Here is a 22,606-nt window from a genome sequence, read left to right as displayed (position 1 = left end):
CTTGGTTGAAGACAAAGCAGTTAACAACAGGAGCAGTAGGACACCAAGCAGACAAAGCACTGGCATTCCAGAATAGATACTCTTTTTTTAAGAAAATATAAGTATATAGATATATTTTTTTGATATAAAGCTATTTCTATAGATGAAAGTGATAGAGGAGCGTTTGCAGCCTCTGAAGCAGCCCCGTGCTCAGTCCCCGCTGCCAGGTATTATTGCTATGCAGAGCCTCCCCGTTAGAGGTCAAACTGCAGGAAAACAAACAGCATTTGCTTTAATCCCCAAACTTCAAGGTGAAGGGGCAAGACCAAGGAGGGGTTAAAGAAACGAGAGGTCTTCAGACTCTGCAGCTTTCCTTACTACCTTGCTCACAACCCGACCATTTCCTTATACCGTTTGTAAGGAGAAGGTTTCAATATGAATCAACAAAAATAGTTTCTTAAAGTAGGTCGTTGCTGCAGCAACCGGTCGCTGTTTGGACTACTCCCTGCCACAATGACCTACTTTTCCAGTTACATGCAACTCTTGTAGTAGGAACTGAAATTCTAGTTCACTTCGGAAGGGCTGCGGGAAGATTTATAACTCGCCGGTGAACTTTATTCCCAACAAAGGCAGATAAAGCCTCCGAGCACTTACAGGCAGCAGACCGGCTCTGTTCCTCGGCGTTGCGGTTCGCAGGGCAACTACCAAAAGGTTAAGTGAAATCTAACCCGAGCTCAAAAAGCACCAAGCCAACATACAAAACGGGGAGCGGACAAAAAATAGAATGGGAAGCCATCAAAACGAACAGCCACCCGTGGACGGTGTGTCCCCAGCCAGCGCCGATCTCTGGCAGCAGTCTTCTCTGTGAACAGGCTGGTTCGGCACTGCTGCCAAGCTAAAGCTAATAAACGTTATCATTAATTAGAGGGCTAGGCAATATTAAATCTGCACCAAAAGACAAAAACCTCTATTAATGAGTGGTAAAGCTGATACTTTTCTAAGCCACATTTAACCCTGCACGAGCAGCGCAGCAGGAACAGAGAGAGGCACAGCCCCAACCCAGGAAGTAACGCTGACAAATTCTGAATTTCCTGTTTATTGTTGCTATTAATGACCATTAACCTTATGGCAAAGGGAAAGAGACAGTCAAGTTAAATTTGGAGGAGTTCAGCACGAGAAACTAACACTTTCAGATGAAATACAAAAGGCAAGCTATGCATTACCATGTAGCCCATCCGAATTAAAACTTGAGTTTTAATGGCACAGCTCATACAACAAACAGAAAAACAAAGCCCATGCACCAAATCCCTCCAAAGCCTATTTTACCTTAAGTCTTCTTAAAAATTTCTAAGTTGAGATGGAAGAACACTGGAACCGATGACAACACGGCACTGCGAGTGGAAAAGCCTTTCAAGTTTCCCCCCACGCTTTCACTTGGGAACAAATCATAGCTAGTGATCATACTCCTGCAAATCGCACTCTCTTCAAAAAGAATAGCAAAAAAAAAGATTTTTTTTCCTTAACTTTACCAGCATGCTGGACAAGAAGTACAACAGGAGCCAGAGCATCTGCAAAGGTCGGATTCTGGAAGAAAGATGCAGAAGTAGAAAAAAAAAAAAAGTGAAATCCTAAGACCCAGAAAGGCTGCTGCTGCAAGAGCAGCATCTGATCACTAGAAACACTTCTCAGTTCGAAAGCCTGACCTCCAGTGCCAAAATTGCGAGGTCTATTGTGCTGTCTCCTATAGAAGGAGCAAAGAACTCTGGTAAGACTCTCAGTAAATGCAGCACTGAAGAACATTTCTCTGGCAAACTAACGAAATCTCAGAGCTGGCAGTGAGAAAGTATGTTTGGTGGAGTGATATTTGAAAACAAAAAAAATGCAGGGGGCCAAAATCTAAAATGTAACAAAGAGGAGGATCCACATCCTCACCAGCCCTTGAATTTCTTCATGGTTTGGAAAAACAACACCGCTGAAATAAAATACTTAACAGTGAATTTCTTGGCAACTGGATTACAGTAAGGAAACTTCAGTCAAATACAGAAATGACAAGAGATCTGCTCACTGAGAAATGCCATGAGTATATGGTCAAAACTAGCTCTTACAGGGGTCTCCTGAGATTACGAAAGCCTTGGAATAAAAGAGGAAATATGTACCACAATGAAAGCTGAACTATTAACATAACAGTCATGAACTTTGCCATGAACTAAAGAAAACACACATCAGAAAATGTTTCCAGGTCATACCCGTTACAGAATGTGCTGGAGAAAAGAAAATGAAGACCTATAAAGTCACACGAAACAGCATTCATGAGGTTTGGGATATAATGCATAATAGCAGTAAATAGCAAGCAGCTACACTGTCTAAAAAGAAACAGATAAAGCACAGTAAAGCAGATCTTATGAAGCCTGCCATCTACCGAAAAATGCTGTCAGAAAGTCACAGGAACCATCCCTAGGCAACCTGTACAAAATAAATGCTTCAGGTAACATCCTTTAGCTTGATCACCCTCAGTAAGACTTGGATGGTTTCAACTTTTTTTTTTATGAGTCTTGCTTAGTAGTGAACTCAAAGACTACAACCAAAATGCAGTCTCCTCTCCATCCAGAGACCCCCCTGAAACATGGATGGTAAAAATTATTCTGTAAGGTATTTTGATTTAAATGCACGTCGAAAGTTTACAAATTTATGGTCATGCCTCTCCCATGAGAGGAATAAGGGAAACAACAGCAGACAATCTATGCTAAAAGCTGTGTTATTCTATATTTCTACTTTATGATAGCTATTTTAAGAAACAGTCACTGTAACCTGACTAGACACAAAAAATGCTCCTAGAAAAACTTTATTCTCAAGTACATAAAAAATAAAAAGGAAAAAAAATCATTTGATGCCACTGAATTTATAAGCAAAAGTCAAAATTTCAACTCAGAGGAAACTCAAGAGAACGCTGCAAAGAAAATTTCTCTATTCTTAAGTTAATCCAATGTATTGGAGAACAAATCATTCACTATTTTTAATGCCAGCTGCTCTAAAAACTGGAGTCCCACTGTTCTCTGTGCACTTCTCCAATACTTCAGAAGTGCAGAGATTGCAAAACCGAGATAAGCTTCCCATGGTGTTGCACATCTTCAGTGCATGGTAAAATCATGACTGTGCAGACTGTGATCATGTTTCATGATCACAAGAATCATGAGGATTCTTCTGCCCCTCCCTCAATTGCAGCTAAGCATAATCTGGAGCTAATTTCACAGTTATCTGGGACTTACTGAATAACTGGGCGAACTCATTGCAAATTAACTGACTTCCTCATTTTACTTAGGACTTGCGTTTTCCTCCCACCATTGACGTATTCCACGAGACAGGCAAAGGCAGCACAGTTTATCCTTTACCTACAGTGTAAGTAGACTGCTAGCATTTGCACGAAGGAAGAAACTGTCTGCTCTTGGCTTGGACTGGCGCACGCTTCGTTGGGTTAGAAACTGGCTGGATAGCCGGGCCCAAAGAGTTGTGGTAAATGGAGTCAAATCCAGTTGGAGGCCAGTCACTAGTGGCGTCCCCCAGGGCTCGGTGCTGGGGCCACTTCTCTTTAATATCTTCATCGATGATCTGGACGAGGGCATCGAGTGCACCCTCAGTAAGGTTGCAGATGACACCAAGTTAGGTGCGTGTGTCAATCTGCTCGAGGGTAGGAAGGCTCTGCAGGAGGATCTGGATAGGCTGCACCGATGGGCTGAGGCCAACTGCATGAAGTTTAACAAGGCCAAGTGCCGGGTCCTGCACCTGGGGCGCAATAACCCCAAGCAGAGCTACAGGCTGGGAGAGGAATGGTTGGAGAGCTGCCAGGCAGAGAAGGACCTGGGAGTGATGGTGGACAGTCGGCTGAATATGAGCCAGCAGTGTGCTCAGGTGGCCAAGAAGGCCAACGGCATCCTGGCTTGTATTAGGAACAGCGTGACCAGCAGGGCTAGGGAGGTGATCGTCCCCCTGTACTCAGCTCTGGTGAGGCCGCACCTCGAGTACTGTGTTCAGTTTTGGGCCCCTCGCTACAAGAAGGACATCGAGGTGCTTGAGCGGGTGCAGAGAAGGGCGACGAAGCTGGTGAGGGGCCTGGAGAACAAGTCCTACGAGGAGCGGCTGAGGGAGCTGGGCTTGTTCAGCCTGGAGAAGAGGAGGCTCAGGGGCGACCTTATCGCTCTCTATAGGTACCTCAAGGGAGGCTGTAGCGAGGTGGGGGTTGGTCTGTTCTCCCACGTGCCTGGTGACAGTACGAGGGGGAATGGGCTTACGTTGCGCCAGGGGAGGTTTAGGTTGGATCTTAGGAAGAACTTCTTTACCGAAAGGGTTGTGAGGCATTGGAACAGGCTGCCCAGGGAAGTGGTGGAGTCACCATCCCTGGAAGTCTTTAAAACACATTTAGATGTAGAGCTTACGGATACGGTTTAGTGGGGACTGTTAGCGTTAGGTCAGAGGTTGGACTCGATGATCTTGAGGTCTCTTCCAACCTAGAAATTCTGTAAGAAACAAAGTTCTGAAACTGCTGAAATGCACAGGCTCTTTACTGTAAAATGAATATGTGTCCCAGGCCATGGATTCCACACTTTGGAGTGAGACATCACACATTTGGGTCTGTCTCCCAGCACCTGAACAGTTGTGGAACCCAAACTGCAGCAGCTAACCTGGACATAGAGCGTGCTATATGTCCTAGGAAAACAGCAAATCACAATAAATGTACTAACAAAGCTTTTAAAATGCAAACATGATAAAGATAGCAGATGGAAAAATCTATGTTTTCATGACAGGAGTTGTTCCTAAGTAGCTCATGCCGTAGATGTTTCATCTCCATCACTGAAGAATCAGTAACAACCTGAATTCATACTTCATAGCTTCCTTGTTTGAGCTTGAAAAGATATTTTTTTCCCCAATGTTTCTTGTTTTCATTTTAAACTCATGGCGTAAGAATTTTGCAGCTTTCACTTTTCGTGGCTGTGCAAGAGCCTAACCTACAAACACGTGTTACAGATGCGTGACTGAACAGGAAAGGCAATGCTCTCCTACCCATCAAGGACCACAAGGGAAAAAAAAAAAAAAAAAAAAGTTTCCACAGCAGGCCCACAAAGTTACTTCAGTTATGTCACAGGAGGAAGCAACGCATAATGCAAAAGCTCAAATGCAAACGACATCACACGCTTGTTATCTCAAGAATTAGACTTACAGCACAGTGACTGTCTGGATCAATGTTCACCTGAAGAAATCCCTTCCGTCTCTGGCACTCTGACCAGGCTCCACTCTATTGCAGCAAACCTGTTGTGTTAGCACTTTTCAAGAGATTAACGTCCAACAGTTTTGACACCTGAATTTCTTTCTGAAGCCAGATTATGAAATCCTTATTTCCTACTCAGTAGAGCCAGTATAGCCTTTCAGACCCTTTGAATACTAACACAACTAAAAAAAGAGAATCCCCGTACACAGTTCAAGAAAAAAGTGCTTATTTTAAGAAGCTAGGTTCACTGCAGTTCAGCTATTGCCTACACTAACAAAGCCAACGTGTTGATTTTTAACATCTCACCATTAGTAATCAGTATCCCCCTAGATTTATAACTGCTCCAAAAATACAGATATACATGTAGATTTTTGATGTGTGCCTCCATTTACACACTCAAAAGAGAAGACTGCAATATTGCCCTATTTTCGCCAGACCTTTCCACGCAATCCTTCACCCCCACTAAACTTTTATCCCTGTAAAAAGCAACATTCACATGCACATTGAATTCCAAAGTAGTGGAAGCAACTGCTTAAAGGTGACCTGAAAAATATATGGAGGCTTCGGGGTTAGAAGAACACTGCAATTATAGTTCACCTGTTGTCCTAGATTGCAAAGAACTTGAAAGCCATAAGTACGTAGAAACAAATAAACTAACCTTGCTCCACAATTAGAGTTGTGAAAACCTAAGTGTACTGCAGCAAAATACCACGAAGTTCCTGCCCCACTAATCAAATCCTTCCCTGGATGTAACCACAGGCACTGCTGTTAAATCTGCTAAAACATGATGTGCAACACACTAAGCCTACAAAACACAAAGCCACATACTCCCGCGTTACTTACACAATCAAGCTGTCGTTTGCCTTTTTATTTCACTATGGGAAGGTAACAAAATGCCCTAAAGTGAGGGGTTTCCTTCAATACCAGATTAATGCATCACAGACTTGAGTGCAACTTCTACAGGGAAAAAAATGGCTGACTTCACTGGCAGCTTGACCTTCCTCATATCACTTGTTATATAACTGACCTGAAAGCCTGCCAGGAATCGAGAGGCTATGGAAAAGAACCACTTTCCTTGAAAATAAAGGCTTCCATTTTGTAGATTATAAACCAAACAGTTCAGATGGCAGAACGATACCAAACAGCTTTGTCTGCAACATTTGCATAATGAAATGTTTCAAGAGTATCTGCCGTTTGGAGGAATTAAGACGTTTTCACAAACTGGAGGAAAACACACTTTCTTACATAAAAATGACCGAAAATATTAGAAAATTGCTTTCAAGAGCTGATGCAGAATTCACTGATACTGCCGTGTATTGATCAATTAAAAAAAAAAAAAAATCAGTGTTCTTGACTGCTTTAAAAAAGCTGTTTTCACATTAACCACCAATGGGGTTTGTTGCCATCTCCCTTTTGTCACCAGAGGAGGTAACAGCACCAGCTGCAGGCAGATTACTTCCCCCAGTTAAATAAAGAATGTGGTTTATTGATATTTCTGTAAAATAAAACAAAAACACATTTCTGGTCCTAAGAGAAGGGAGAGAAGTAAGCGTATGGACTTTCTTCTAGATACTTGTCCCTCAGCCTCAGTCACAAAGTCCACACGTTCCTCTCACACACCTCGAACATTTTACCCAGACCTTTTCTTCGGTCCTCAAACCTGGGGAGTCATGGTGTAAAACCAGGTCTGTAAAACCCCACAACTTCTTTACCTGAGGAATTAGATTCCTTCAAGATCCTTCTTGCGGCCAGCAAGCGACTTGTGTAAGCGCTGACTGGAACTGTTCTGCCCTGTAACAACTGCTACCTGGAAAAAAACACCGTACCGAGCACTTTATATAAGATTTGGTCTGCAGCACCACCTGCTCTCCCCTGGCCGGCCAGTACAGACTTGTTGCCCGGTTCAATAGCACACACGTTACAGAATCTGGAAATAAAAGCCTTTCACCAAGGAAAACCAGCAAGCATAGCGTAATTTCTCAGCCAGCAGAGTTGTTTCTCACCTTCTGACAGTACGATAAAAAATAAATCGGGCCTTTCCCTAACACAGTAAAAAGGCCAACACTTATTTGACCATAAAACTTCAAAGGGTGTCAACAAATGGAGAAACCACATTAGAAACCAATAATCACCCGCCAGAAAACACCCAGTGGTTACTCCACACGCCAACAGGGCAAGCTACAGTTACCCGGTCACGTCAGCCCGGAGCCAATTCACCCTGTGGCCTTCCCCTCCTGCCCCTTCACCACTACCACCACCACCTTTTCGTGGCATAACTTAATCCCACCAAAACCCGTGATTCATCCCTTCTGGACAAGCCGAGCTAACCTGGCTCGCCACAGGGCTGTGTGCTCGTGGTATCACGAGAGGGCGGACCCAGCCCTTTCATCAACAGTGCGGGATTAACGCTGCGAGTACATACGTCAGCGTGGCTCAGTGACGTACTTTGCAAATCACAGGACAAGATCGTAAAACACCAAGAATGACAGAGGGAATCTCCAAACTTCGGGCACTTTTGGGGTAGATGAGGCTTTCAGGTGGGCTACTTAGGCTGGGGAAGCCCTCCAGCATCCTATACCTAACATTATGTACCACAAAAGTCTAACCTAAATAAGTGACCTCTGAAAGTAAGTTACTGCTCTTCAATCACAGACTTAGAAATTTACAGATTAATTATCCTTAATTTAGAGGGCTGGCGGGACAAAAGTTCTCCCATTTGCACACTGAGCTGGGGTTGACGCAAGTCACTGACAGGCACGACAGGTATGTCTGCAACAGGGCACAGAAACACGGGCTCGCTCGAGGACCTGCTACACATTCAGCAGAGCTCAGTACAAATAACCTACCCCATAAAAGAAACCCCAAAATACCTAGAGAATACATGAGACTAACATTTCTCTCCAACCTGTTGCACGTCTAGCTTCGTATCTGAAGAACCACGAGCCTTATCGTCTCTGCAAATGCTGTAGGTGATTGTCTTGATATTGAACATTTCATAAATTGAGGAGATTTTCACCGAGTGTTACAACATGAAACTGATGCTCATAAAATCACAGAATATTCCATGTTGGTAGAGATCCACAAGGATTGTTGGCTCTAACTCCTGGCTTCACAGAGCACTGCCTGAAAATCAGCCCATGTGTCTGAGAGCGCTGCCCAAACACTTCTTGACCTCTGGCAGGCTCAGTGCCATGACCCCTGCCCTGTGGAGCCTGTCCCAGTGCCCACTCACCCTCTGGGTGCAGACCCTTTCCCTAATCCCCAGCCTGACCCTCCCCTGTCCCAGCTCCATGCCGTTCCCTCGGGTCCTGTCGCTGTCCCCAGAGAGCAGAGCTCAGCGCCTGCCCCTCCGCTCCCCTTGCGAGGGAGCTGCAGGCCGCCATGAGGCCTCCCCTCAGCCTGCTCTGCTCGGGGCTGGACAAACCAAGGGCCCTCAGCTGCTCCTCATACGTCTTGCCCTTCAGACCCTTCACCACCTTTGTAGCCATCCTTCGGATGCTCTCTAAAAGTTTTAGCAGGTATATCCATCAAAACTATTTTGGTGCCTTCCCTTTTCCACGCCAAGCATTTGTCACCAAACCTAACGAAATACAATACACAAATTTTGCCTGCCTCAATTACAAAGACAGTATTGTTTAATGCTGAAATCACTCAAAAGTAATTCCACTGACAAACTTGCTTCAGCAATCCCACATCAAACAGATCTCTATATGGCAAACCACGACCTATGTGACTTGAAAGAATAAGCACATTTTCAAAATGAGATGCACAGAATAGTAAAACTTGGCTGATGTCTCAGAAGGATACCCAAGTATTAAATTTTTAAAGCAAGCTTCCATTTCCATGAATTGTAATGATTGCCCTGGAAATTAAACTTTTTTTTTTTTTTTTGGCAGGGGATGATGCTTTCTGTTGTTCAAGTCTTTAGTTTTAATTATACTTTGAGGTACAAGCATCACATCTCCTAAATCACCAGAACTGCCTGCCATAACAGCAGCAATGACCAGAAATGCAGGATGTTGAACACATCAATATCCTCATGGAAGCCTACCAGATATGAAATGAATTTTACTTCTCCCATTTTAGCAATGTAGAGTTCTTCTCTTCAGGAATAATTTAAAAAGGAAAAATCAAGGATTGGAGAGATTAGATTACCCATCGGGATAAATCCATTGCTGCATGCCAACCTTTTAACTGGCGTATCAAAAACATACATGCAGACTCAAGAAAACAAACTAAAAAAAGTAAATAATTAGCCAAAGTAAATCCTTATCCAGCAACTAATGGAATGTTTGCATTTCTTTTTATGTATTATGATCAAATGCCATTCTGTACTAAAACCAGGGATAAAGGAAACCCTCCCCTAAATGACACTGTTCACATGAGATCCCGTTCTCCTTAATACGAAGAACTCTTCACATGTACTCACAGACATTTTTTCTTAAGTATGTAATGGTTACTTGTTAGAGAATGCAAGTTACATTCTTTGCCTATTCTGTAGACACAGTTAGATGTATGATGCTTCTGGTGCCAAAAATGTAATGGAAAATGACAAAATACGAGCAATTTTCTATTTAGCATCTCCCCTCCATGTTTCTCCATCACAACTTACTTTTACTGAGCAAATTCTCTCACGTAATCCTTTATGATACTGGAAAACTCATTCTATAGAAAAAGCACATCTCAATGGAAGTACGTCACCTTAATTTAAGGGCTTGAGAGAAGGAACAATAAGAAACAGAAGAGAGCCAGAAAGATGAAACAAGCTGAGGAAGGCCCTCGCGTTTGTTACGTAGCATTCGTGATTTTAGAGCAGGTAGGCTGAATGCCAGCAGAAAGGAGGTCAGTAAGGCCATGTGACTGCTTGGTAATTAGACTTGCTCAATAGCACAATTACACAAAAATATTAGCTCATGAGTGTTACATGACTGTTTAAAGAGAAAAGTTCATCAGAAAACACCTATGTATTAAAGGTTGCTATCTGCCAGACTTGAAGCACATTTTTAAAATGAACCGTAATCGGTGGCTCCGCAGAGGTACAGCACTGCTTTTAGCAAGGTAAGCCTCCTGGTTTTAGTATCCTCACACCACTTTTCTCACATTCATTCTGTTAGTCATACTTTGAACTCTGACAGACATGAGTTTTTCCCAGGTCACTGGAACCACAAACTCGGCAGAACATAAACTCTCGGTGTAAACCCACTCAAACTGAGGAAAGATCACGGTAAACTCCAGTAGAAGATTACATTTGACTCACGCCCCAAATGCTGAGGAGCTTCTGCTCTTAATCTCAAAAAATACATGTTTTTAACCAATTCAACACCCTGCCATACAGGCATGTGCATAAGTATCTTGCTCACAGTCATCCAGTGAGCAAGAAGATAGCGTTTGCTCATCAATTACAAGTGCTGAATGAGCCAGTCAACCCAAAAAGCGCACTGTAAGCCTTGAGCTTGCACACTATGAACATGTGTGTATTACCACTGGTTAAAAATAGCTCATTAAAACCTAAAATGGAACCTAAAATGGATTCTGTCCAAACTACTGTTAATTTAATAAGGGATTTATTGAAATCACTAAGAAAAATCTGCAGGAGCCAGTTATTCTATAAATGTTAAGGTTTTTTTAAAAACTTGAAAGAATTGATGATCTCACAAAACCAGGCTATGAAAGCAACGATATTTTGTACTCAAATCCATGTGCTGCAAGTGCCTTAAGGCATTCAGATCCCTGGAGATTGTTTGAAGTGCTTTGGATAGCACAGTTGTAATTTACCCTCCTCTGGAGAACTCTATTTATACAGGGAGAGAAGTGGTGGCAGGGAGGGGGGACAAATAAAGAGGGCTGAAAGAAAAATGCCCCTCTTCTAAAAAAAAAAAAAAAAAACAAAAAAAAAACAGACAGACAAAACCAGAAAAACTCCACCAAAAACCCCCACCCCTTCTAACCAGCAGCTAAAGAAGATGGTGTTCTTCAGATGCATAACGCAGTGCTGGGACCGTCTTCGAGAACACCAAGAACTACACTAAAGTAAACAAACCAGCAAAAGCACATGAAACATTTGACAGAAATGCACTCAAGGATTGCACTGGCTGGAGATCACACCAAGTCGTCACTGAAGAAGCGGGGTTGGAGCACTGAAGACACGAACTTCCTCTTGCTAGGATCAAAGTTCACATTTGTCCATCGTTCACTCGCTCAGAGCATGTAACCAAAAATGGTCTAGCACCAGTTAGCATTTCCACTGCAAAACGCACCAGAAACCTCTGAATTATCCTTAAGACGTGCGATTTCCTTAGTGCTTAGGCTTGTTCCAATTGCCTGCATTCTTTTAAAATTTCAGCAGTTTGTCCACAAAGACATTTGAAGTTTTAGGACTTGTTGTTCTAAATAAATTGCTGCTGTGAAGACAACCTAAAAAATAAAGAGCTGATACAGAAGAATTGCGCATCGTGGACATCAGGTATGGGAGGAAGCTTAAAATTGTTTGGTTGCATGAGCCTTATTTTTGATGGCGAAAAGGGAATAACCATCAAGCTGAACTTTTGAAATTTGTAATATTTCTGAAGGGCAGAAATATGACTGCAAACAGAAGTGGAGGTGCAAAGAAGCACCCAGGGGGATGTCAGCGTGCTGGTACAGCGATGCCCTGGGAGGGGGGGGGGGGGGGGGGGTTACAAACCTGAAAGCGAGGATCCTAAAACCTGGAAAAAAGGATCCCGAGGGGCAGCAGAGCCACGGGAACCCCGACCCTGTTCCGTGGCTGCCCCACAGGGTCCCGGCCACCCCCACGGGGGTGTCCCCGGGGCACTCACCGCCACCTGTTGATGCCCACGTTGGACGAGCCGGCGAACCAGGGGTCCAGGATGTAGACGCAGCGCACCGTGTCGGCGCCCCGCACGCACTCCCGCAGCGCCGGGTTGTCGTGGAGCCGCAGCCCCTTGCGGAACCAGTGCACGGCGTTCACCCCCATCCCGACCCGGGGCGGCGGGGCCGGGGGGGGCGCTCAGCGGGAGCTCATGGCCCGGCCACCGGGGAAGGGTCCCGGGGATGGGGGGGGGGGGGAGGAGGCGGGCTCTAGGACCCAGCGGAGGCGGCCGCCCGGCGGGGCCGCATCTCCCGCGCGGGAGCGGGGACGCGGGAGCGGGGAGGCGGCCGCGCGCGCGCGCTCTCTCCTCGTGCTCAGCCGCCGCCCGCCCGCCCGCTGCCCGTGCGCCGCCGCCGCCACCGCCCCAGCCCCGCCCCGCGCCGCCCATTGGCTGCCGCCGCCCCCACGTGACCGCCGGCCCTCACGTTTCTGAAGTGTGTTTGCCGCCGCGGGAGAGAGGGAGGGAGGGGAGCGGGGGCTCTGCGCATGCGCGGTGCGTCCCCCCTCCCTCGCCTCAGCCCGCACGGGGCGGAGCTTGGTTTATGTAAGCGGCTGCGTCACGGCCCGGCCCCGGGGCTCCCTCAGTGCCCCCCCCCGCGCCCCGGCAGCCCCCGGGACCGCCCCTCAGCCGGCCCCGGGTTTCGTAACCAGAGAAATAAACGTATAAATAAATAAACGCATAAATAAATGTATAAATAAACGTATAAAGCATCGTCCTGTGGGCTGAATAGCAGCTGGCGTGCCCCCCGTGCCAAAGCGCCGCTCGGCGCTGAGCAGGGTACCCACGTTAGGTCGGGTCGGGTGTGAGGAAGGTGAAGGATAGGTTAATCAAAATGTTAATTAAAATGTCGAATCGCCAGGGAATGAGGCTCTCCAAGTTAGTAGGAAGAGAAAATAGGGTCATAGTGGTAGAAGTTGCTTGATTAACTAGTTAGGCTAACTAATTTAGCCCAGACTGTGGTCGCAAAATGCAAGAGGGTGGGGAGGGGTTAGAAGGAAAAAAAAAGATAACGTGAAGGTGTGAAATTACGAGAATCAAATGTGAAGAGTTGAGTATGAAATATATCACGTTAAAAATTAAGAGTGCTTTTTATGGCCCCTGTTCTTAACATCACTGTATGCCCTCCTGTCATTCGTACTCACAAGCACTAACTGTTCTTGAAACTGCAATTACAATCATTAAGGGTCAGAAAAGCCCTCCAAGATCATCCGGTCCAGCCATCCCCCTATCACCAATGTCACCCACTAACCCATGTCCCCAAGCACCATGTCCAACCTTTCCTTGAACACCCCCAGGGACGGTGACTCCACCACCTCCCTGGGCAACCTGCCCCAGTGCTTGACCGCTCTTTCTGAGTAGAAATGTCTCCTCATTTCCAACCTGAACCTCCCCTGGTGCAACTTGAGGCCATTCCCTCTAGTCCTATCACTAGTTATCTGCAAGAAGAGGCCAAATTAGGTAGGAAACAAACCATGAACTGGGTTTGTAGAGCAGTTTCTTTCTGCAGCAGTTTTATTTCATGCTTAGATCAGAGAATTGAAAGTGTATTTGACAATGAAGCACTTCCAGAAAGAACAGTAATGGTTTTTCCTGTCTGAAGGATGTGAACATGCAGTTCTCAAGTTAGTTTAAAAACATGCTAATATGCCTAGGAATACCTGTCTACTCTAGAAGTTATTCATGTGTCTTCACATGACTTATTACTCTAAGTTTAGTTGAGAACTGATGCAGATACAGCTTAAAACACTTAGAGGATGCTGATTCTCACCATCACTGCTCATTTAGCTTCAAAGCACCACCAGCAAACTCCTATTAATCCAACAACTGTATATTCACATTTATTGTTGCATTCTGTGATAGGTGCAGTGATCACATGGAAGAAAATATAGAGATAAAAGAGAAACCCCCGTGATCACATCGATGTTGCCTCTCACTAGGATTTGATCCTGAAGAGATCTTTCAGTGTGCTGCTTTCAAAAAGAGTAGAAAAACTAAAAGTAAAGTAGTCTTTAGACTGTGCAGGCTAATAGAATAGCAGAGTAATAAATCTAATAAATAAATACTAATAGAATTCCTCTAATAGGTGGAATAGCAGAGATTAACACCTCGCTATGGGAAGCAGGAGGGCTGATTCCTGCATGGTGTATGCGTATGGTAACTGTTGCGGTGCAGGGTGCCAGTCAATAGGATCACTGGCTTCCCATCAGAGCACAGGCACTCAAGTATCCTAAATTTCAAACGCTGATTGCTTTGACACCGTAATAACACTCCAAAACGATCAATTTTTCAAAGGAATTTGATTTTTTTTTCCCACATTTACTGTACTCATTCTCTCCTGAAAGCTATTCAAATACAGACGCTTCCTAGCGCTTCCCCTCTAAACACCCCTAACCACAACAAATCCTTTTTTAACCGGTGGCAGAACCTGAGGCGATTCTCCATGCCAGGGACCCCCCCGCAGCCCTGAAATGGCGGCGGGGGCCGCGCGGGGGGTCCCCGGGGCTGTGGAGGCGGCCGCCATGGCGGCGGGGCTGCCGGGTACGCCCGGCCCCGGCTGCGGCTCGCCCCGCCCGGCGGCAGGGCCCGGAGAGAGGCGGAGGGAGCCCGGTGAGGCGATGAGCGGCGGGGCCGGGGCCCTGCCGGCCGTGTGGGGCCGTGGTGAGGCCGGGGGAGGGGGTTGTGGGGTGAGGGGAGCTTGCTGCGGGCATGGAGCCGTGTGGGGGAGCCCCCTGCGTGGGGCTGCCGGGGCCGCCTTGCTTCTTCTGTAGCTGTTTTGGAAAGCGCGGCCTTGGGCTCGCGTGGTTTTGTAACCTTTCCTTCTGTCAGCAGGTGTGGAAAGGGAAATAGAGCTGCTGCTACAGAGCGTTTCTCCACTGAACTACCTGCTGCTGCACCAGCCTTCTTCACGAGCTGCTCAAATCCAGCCTGTGCCACGCTCTTCTAGGTAGATACTGACTCTTCGTGCTCAAGGCAAAGGGCAAGCTAAGCATGTAGTGGTTTCTTACAACAAACCTACTAAAATCTGGTTGTGGTTTGCTGTAAGGAGCAGGGTACTGACCAGCATGCAGGAGTAGTTACACTGTTTGTGCCCTCAGTGAAAAAAAATAGTGAAAAAATACAACATGGACAAGAGTTTTTTTCTTTAAAAATATACCTACATTTCTGAGTGAAATTAATGGTAAATTACCCAGCTGATTCGAAGCAGACCTTTCCTATAGAAGAAGATACATGCATGAGTCCCACTAAACAACGAAAATCACAGTACCGCTTCACTCTGTGGGTACAGTTTGCTGCCAGGGGGACTGGTGATAACTTCCAGGCACACATTGGTTCACTTCCTCACTGCTGAGGTGACACCTGCTGATAAGGGGGTGCTGCTGGCAGTGAGAGCAAACACTGATCTGGGCTGTTTGTTTGTTTGTTTTTTTAAATCAAATGATTTGCAATCCCCACAGCAATATTGGTATCTAAAAAGTTGCAACAAGTTCCTGCATTCAACGGGAACAGCAGTCAGCATGAGCTTTGAGAGAACTCTGAACTTGTGGAGCAGGTTAAATAGCCAGGAAATGTGATATTATCATTTACAGTCTCTGAAATGCATTTTAGACACCGAATCATAACTCCTAAGCGTCTTCTCCATTCCTGTAGTACACCATAACATTAAAATCCATTCGTCTTGTTTTAATATGCGATAACTTGCTTAATGTTTTAGAAGGGTTCCTGAGTATCCCGGTCAAAGGTTGTTTAGCAAATAATGTTTTCTTCCTTTTACCATATTCAGTGTTTGTGCGTGGAAGATCCTCGCTAGCACCAAGAAAAAAAAAGACTGTGATGTCAAACAGTTTCAGACAATATAAAGCTTCTTTTAAGCAAAGTTAATAATTTCCATGTCAGGTTTTAGAAAAGCACAATATACTATGTCAGATTTTGGCCTTGTTTTTTTTTAAAGAGCTCGGTAACTAATTGGTAAAATGACTGTATTTTAAGTGACTGCATTACTCACAAGGCAATTTTATTTAATAGTGGGATTACACATTGAAATAAAAATCATTGTTACTCTTCCAGTTTGTACTTTGGAAGCATCATCTGACACCCCCAACAATTTTAACACTACTGTATTTCGCTGGCAGTTTCCAGTTGAGCTGAAGCAATGAAGAAAGTCCTGATCCTTCAGGGTTTGATTTGGTTGGACCCATTGAATTCCATAGACCTACTCGCAGTTCACAAGCACAGGCAGGTGTGCCTCTTCCTATGGAGGAAAGGCTTTGGTTTTCAGTCCCTGTGAAGCAGCCACTTTTTCAGGACACAAAAAACAGCACAGGAAAAGTTTGCAGCTTACCTCCATGCAGAGCCCGTACACAGCTACTTGTGAAAATCACTCGTTCAGTGCTGGAGCTCACTGGACAGCACTTCTCCAGTCACCAAGTTTATGAAGATAAAATTATTAGCACTGCAGTTACGGCGCATACTGCTTCATTGGACCATCAGATTTTGCCTCAGAGGTTTGAAACAACACTAAAAACCAAGCTACAAAAACAAAAAAAAACACAGCATTTTGTTATTAACGTAAGCTTGCACGTAGTAAATTATTTTTGTAAGTCTTAATCTGTTAGTTTATGACGCTGTAACATAATAAGAGTCTGGATTTAGAAACTGAAAATCATCAACTTAAAAGCAAATACATTTTCTTGAGAAAAAATATTTTACTGCTGGAAAATATTTAACGCTACTTGGGAACTCGGTGGAGGCTCTACCACTTAGGTTCTCGAAACAAACCACGTATTTTTCTTGAAAGACGAGCTATAAATGAGGTTCTAGGGGTCTCATAGAGCTGTTCCTGCAACAGGCTTCTTACCATACGTTATGCAAGAGTTTAGAGTGGATGATGATAACAGTCTTTCCTCTCTTAAAAAAATAAGTCTTACTTAATGCTCACGTGGGTACTTTTTGAAGCACACTGTGCTGTGGGAGAAAGCAGCTATATAAATAGGATTGCCAAACGCACAAAGTAATTGTATCTCTGCTCATTTATTTATTTTTTTTTTTTTTACTTAGAGAGATTTTAAGCAGCGCGAGCATTTCAGAGACCAGCAGTTCTCACTTCCACAGGGTGCTTCCAGAAGGTTGTTACAAAACCGCCACCTAGGAAGTTAAAGATACGCTTGATGACATCTCTGCGTGACTGCTGCAGCAGCTCCTCCGGCCGTCGCGGAGCAGGTGGCACTGCACGTGCTATTCGTGGCACCTGGCATTCAGCCCGAGCAGAGCTGGGGGATCGGGTTCTCCGCAGCTACCCCGTGCTGGGTGTTTGGACCCTAGCTCAGCCACACCGTGGCAGTGACAGAAATTACTTGGAGACAGAAAGAAGGTGTCCGTGCGGCGGGCAGCTGTAGCAAAGTAGGGACTGGAAGAGGCAAGGGAAGGCCTGAAGATGACGCGCTGTACTTGCTTCCTCCCCCAAAATACCAGTTTGATTATTCAGCCCCAATTAACAGAGTCAGCTAGTGAGAAACATACATACACAAATGGTTTTGATGATTTTTTTTGCCTTAATTACAAGGAGAATGATTTTATAAAGCAGCTAGGCTGTGAACTGCTGCTGAAGGGGCACCAGGGAGGTCTCTGACACAGGGAGGAACAAATCATGCTCTAAACAATGCCTGAGCAGTTAAGCAAATACATTCAGACGAGCTAAGAAAGGCGTTAAAGCTGTTTTTTCTTATTACTATTCATTTAGTGGAATTACTGTCAAATTAAATTGCATAAAACATTCTTCTAATGCAGTACGAGTGAGCTGTAACGTAATGACACCGTCAGCTGCAGGAAGTGGCTGACAGTTTGGTTCTGGTGTGACAAGCAGGCAGGCATTTACATGGATGGAGTGCTGCCCCCGTATCAGGTCTGTTGCATCTGCAAGTTATTGTTCCAGTGAGGCATCAGTCAGAACATTAACCTTTCAGAAGTCTTTTTTTCCCCCACTTCCTTATAGCATGAACGCTGAGTTTTGTGTGAATAACAAAAGATACTGTTGAGAGTGATTTCTTCTGCCAGCTCAGTCTAAATATCAATGACTCCAAGAACATGACGAGGTATAATTTGTGCCTTAAATGTGTTTTCAAAGAATTGTTTCTCTCTCTGCACAGGGCTGCATTCCACGATGTTGAGAGGAGTCGCTCGTGGTGCAAGAGATACATTCACACTCCTGCTGGCGAGATCTCAGTACTGTAACCCCGGACTGAAGGCTTTGTCCTCACGGACTGAAGCACCAAACAGGAGCTTCTTAACACATTCCACGTATACAACCGATACGAAATCGAGCGAGGAAAACAAAAAGACCATTGAGAGTCTCTACAGGTTGTCGGTCGACGTTAAGAAAATACGCAGGCTGAAGGAGTGGGTCCTTCTCCAGGAGGTGGCCTACGTTCAGGAAGTTGCTGGCATCTTACAAGAAATGGGAGCAGATGAGCCCGCCGTAGCCAATATTTTAGAACGTTGCCCAGAGGCAATTCTCCGTAGTCCTGCAGAGATAAACGCTCAGAGAGCTCTATGGCGATTAGTATGCCAGAATGAAAAACAGTTGATTAAATTAATAGAGCAGTTTCCAGAGTCTTTTTTCACTACTGGGTATCACGAGAACCAGAAAGCAAACATTCTGTTCTTTCAAGAGCTAGGACTTAAGAATAATATAATCACCCGGTTCTTAACAAGCACACCCAATATTTTCTACAGTCCTGTTGAAAAAAATAAAAAAGTGATAGAGACGTTACAGAGAAATTATCTAAGTTTAGGAGGTTCTGATGCCAACATGAAGGTCTGGATACTGAAGTTACTGAGCCAGAATCCGTTTATTTTATTAAATACCTCCACTGCAATCCAGGAGAACTTGGAATTTCTCCAGAAGAGTGATTTCAGTGACCAAGAAGTACTACAGCTGCTGTCTAAACTTAAAGGTTTTATTTTTCAGCTTACTCCGACCACTATGCAGAAGAGCATGCTTTTTTCCAAAAACGTCTTTAAGTGCAGCGATCAAGAATTAAAAGAACTAGTGCTGAAATGCCCGGCCCTTCTCTACTATTCTGTGCCAATTCTGGAAGAAAGACTCAGAGGACTGCTGAAGGAAGGAATTTCTATCGCGCAGATTAGAGAGACACCGATGGTGCTGGAGCTGACAACGCAAATTGTCCAGTACAGAATTAAAAAACTCTCTGCTTTGGGATATAATGTAAAGAGCGGAAGCCTAGAAAGCTTAAATGGCACTAAGAAAGATTTTGAAGTCAATTATGGCAAGATACAGTCAAAGAAGGAGAGACCAATGTTTAATCCTGTTGCTCCTCTAAACACTCAAGACTAATTTGAATGCTGTAGTTTAAGTTATGCAGAAGAAAATGATTAAAGAGCTCTGGGTTCTCTGATAAGAGCTGAAACAAAAGTCATCTTCACCAGGCTGTAGTCATAGCTGTGCTTTGTCCAGGTGTGGGTTTTATATGCACAACTTCATTGTACAATTGTAGCCTTTAATGCTTCCAGGTAGTATCGTAGAAGCTGGCTGTGGGAAAGGTTGATTCACCGTGTACATAAAGACTTGTTTATCCCCCAGGGAGCATCTCATGGCTTTTTGGTTCTGTTGCATTTCCTCATCTAAGTGGCCACGAGCATCTTTGGCTTTTCGGTGCCATCACCGCACACTCCAGCCCGGGGTAGCGGCTAGGGAGAGACTCAGATGGGCCCCAAATGCTTGGGGAAAGGAAGAAGCCCCACTGTTACACGGGTGTAACGAATCTCCAGCCTGTAAACCACTGGTGATTAAAAATGACCATCAGCTCTGCAAACAGCTGCCGCAGTTTCTAAATATATGGGCGACAACTTCTCAGATATCACTGCATGATAATTGTTGATGAGTGCTGGCTTTTAAAATAGTACCTATCCGACAGCGTTTAAGTTCTTGGGGAATTTTTATATCTTTTCACGTGTGGTCTGTGGATAATAGTACGAAATCGTAGCCCCATTAAAGATCCTCTCAGTAGAATTAGGATGAGTGATTTTATGTCTCAAAAAAGCCACTACCACCAAAACACCCCACAAGCTGCCCTAAGCAGCCATTCCATACCCGCTCCCCCTGACAGCAGGGCATAAATCAGGCACACACCCCCCTGGGCCATTCCCCAAGGTCATTTTTCAGCAGGCGTTTAGGCAGCGTGGCCAGGGGTGTTCCCTTCTCGAAGAGGAGTTTTGAATTACAGAGGAAAGCGGGTATTGAGTTACGTATTCGGAGGGTAGGCTGCACAAGACGAGGATTTCATACGGCCACGAGCTCGGGGAGGGCTGGAAACATCTGGCTGGATGAGCCACCTCTCTGCTGCCTCTTCCAAAAGAGTTTTACAAGCTCCTTTTATAAGGATCATTTTATAAGAGGAAGCTGGGAGGGCTGCCGTATTAAAATCATGGTCACTGCCTTTGTCACGTTAGGACTGTCAAAGCTGAGCACCGAAGGACAAAGAGCACAGTATTTGAAGCCGAAAGCTTCCTTCCCCGCAGACACAAGGGGGCATTTCAGCTCTCTGAAGGCACTCGTAATGCAATCTACTGCAATGATGAACCCCAGAAATGATCGGTGATTTAGGGACGAGAAGGAGGCCAAGACATAAGAGAACGTTTTCCATAAAAACAAGTCTCGGCATTTCTACAGGTATCTGGTTTTAAAAATTCCTGCTACAGCTTATTCCCATCACTTCAAGTACTTCCAGTGGCAGTGGAGAAAACAGGAAAGTGACATATTTCCTTAACAGAGCCACAGCCTGAGTTATCCCAAGCTCATTCTCCCTTCCAAACGTTTCAATTCCCCCACCCTTCCCCTTTCGAAACGAAAGCAGGAAGAGAGACTCTTTTTTCCATACCAGCAGACCCAAATTCATTCAATCCTTCATTCATAACCCTTTGCCTCTTCCCAGATAAATTTATAATGAAATAATTACATATATATATAAATATATATATAATTTTATATATTTTGTATTTTATAAATAAAATACATTTTCTTAGAGACTACTGCAGCACTGAGATCCTCTTCCTAATCTGTTGCTGTTACAGTGAATGTTTATACCACTCAATATTTGCACATAGAAGCCCACAGCCCAGCCTTTCGCTATAGAATGAGCAGTCAGGCATACAAGTAGCCTTCATGGGGGGCCAGGAAAATAATATTTAATTTTTTTTTTTAATTGTTATTTTTAATTAAGGTTCCACATTCCATTCTACTTCCTGTCATCTTAAAAGTGGGTCTCCCCAACCCTTAGTTCCCAAGAGAAAAACAACAAACAACCAAGCAGTGAAGAGGATTTTGCGTTGTGTCTGCGCAGACACCACAGAAACCTCACAGCAACGTGAGGTTTTTGCCAAGAACTGCTCGGTGCTATTTAGATCCGGGTTCCCTAGGCCATGATACAGCATGGAGAGTCACACCTAAGCCTTTACTCATCTGCCTTTCTCCACAAAGTAACTAAGGAAGCTTTCAAAAAGTCTGAAACAGCAACAATTTAATGTTTCATAAGTGCCAGGACAGAATCAGAACAAGTTCTTTAGGAGGTGACTTTCGTAAGCAAGTGGGAAATACGCAGAATATAGGACAAAGCTCTTTTCCAAAACTCGAAGCATGTGCCACGTTAAAGCATTTCACTTACAAGATTCAGAAGTAATAACTACAGGATATGCTAAGAACAAAACATAATGAAGTGCTGGCAGCTTTTTACAGCTCTAAGATCGCTCATCTCAGACCATGCTCATTTTGCAGCAACTTTCATAGCATAAAAGTTAAAGAATGCCATAAAAAAAAAAGGGGTACGACCAGTTCAACATTTGTGTCCTCGGAAAATGATTGGGAAGGGTTTGGTAGAGTGTCACAAATCCCACTGTGGTCCCAAACAGCTGGCTCACGGAGCTCACTGGTAGCACTCTGGGGTACGTCTGCATCAGAAACTGGGGGGAGCAGACCACATTAAATCCCTTGCTGCAGCTCGATTGCTTCTTGTGGCCAAGCCAACTTGTTTCTGTAGCTAACTGGGATCTTTAAACCAAACCGCGTGCTGCACTGCTAGCTTTTGAGTATAAAAATAGTTAAATATTGCATTTATTGCATAGACTTACCTCAACACATGCTTCCAGCAGGTCGGAGCTAAGCAGCTGGTGCAGCTAACAACAGGAACAGAGAATTCTACCTGCTGGGTTTGCTGTCCCCACCTCCCCACGTCATTATGTGTGGTAATACCATGCCACCAACATAACCAGCAATCAATGACACCAAATAAAGTTGTTCCAGACTGCAGTTGAAGTACCAACGGCTCAGAGAGACTGGGCTGCTACTGTACCATAATTTACAGTTTACTTTCAACACCCATAAACATAGGAGCGAGTTTTAGACACGTGATGTATTTTGATTTTCTTTTAATTTCTAAGAAGTCTCCCTATATATCCTTCTTGTACAGCCATAGCCACTGAAAAAGTA

At 44.6% G+C, this 22,606-nt stretch overlaps 2 protein-coding genes across 4 annotated transcripts in view; one reads left to right on the top strand and one right to left on the bottom strand.

Moving 5' to 3' along the window:
- The window catches only part of CRY1 (cryptochrome circadian regulator 1), a 37,929-nt gene extending 25,474 nt beyond the window's left edge, over positions 1-12,455 (bottom strand). The window contains exon 1 of the mRNA XM_082772561.1: positions 12,055-12,455. Within this exon, the coding sequence (XP_082628687.1) occupies positions 12,055-12,212 (158 nt within the window). The 5' untranslated portion in view covers positions 12,213-12,455. The remainder of the gene's footprint in view (positions 1-12,054) is intronic.
- Positions 12,456-14,721: 2,266 nt separating this feature from the next.
- Positions 14,722-20,584, top strand: MTERF2 (mitochondrial transcription termination factor 2). 3 transcript variants are annotated; one of them, XM_082753640.1, is made up of 4 exons: positions 14,722-14,766; positions 14,938-15,052; positions 17,164-17,325; positions 18,252-20,584. In XM_082753640.1, the coding sequence occupies exons 3-4, from the start codon at positions 17,274-17,276 to the stop codon at positions 19,457-19,459; spliced, it is 1,260 nt and encodes a 419-aa protein (XP_082609766.1). In that variant the 5' UTR covers positions 14,722-14,766; positions 14,938-15,052; positions 17,164-17,273; the 3' UTR covers positions 19,460-20,584. The 3 variants fall into 3 exon arrangements, with proteins under 3 accessions (XP_082609766.1, XP_082609768.1, XP_082609767.1); XM_082753642.1 differs by lacking the exon at positions 17,164-17,325; XM_082753641.1 differs by lacking the exons at positions 14,722-14,766; positions 14,938-15,052 and having other exon boundaries at positions 16,958-17,325.
- The last annotated feature ends 2,022 nt before the right edge of the window (positions 20,585-22,606 follow it).

This window comes from Aythya marila (assembly GCF_965140915.1).
Source record: "Aythya marila genome assembly, chromosome: 1".
Lineage (NCBI taxonomy): Eukaryota > Metazoa > Chordata > Aves > Anseriformes > Anatidae > Aythya > Aythya marila.
Note: the sequence above shows the minus strand (reverse complement) of the source record. Positions and strands in the feature narration are given on the sequence as shown.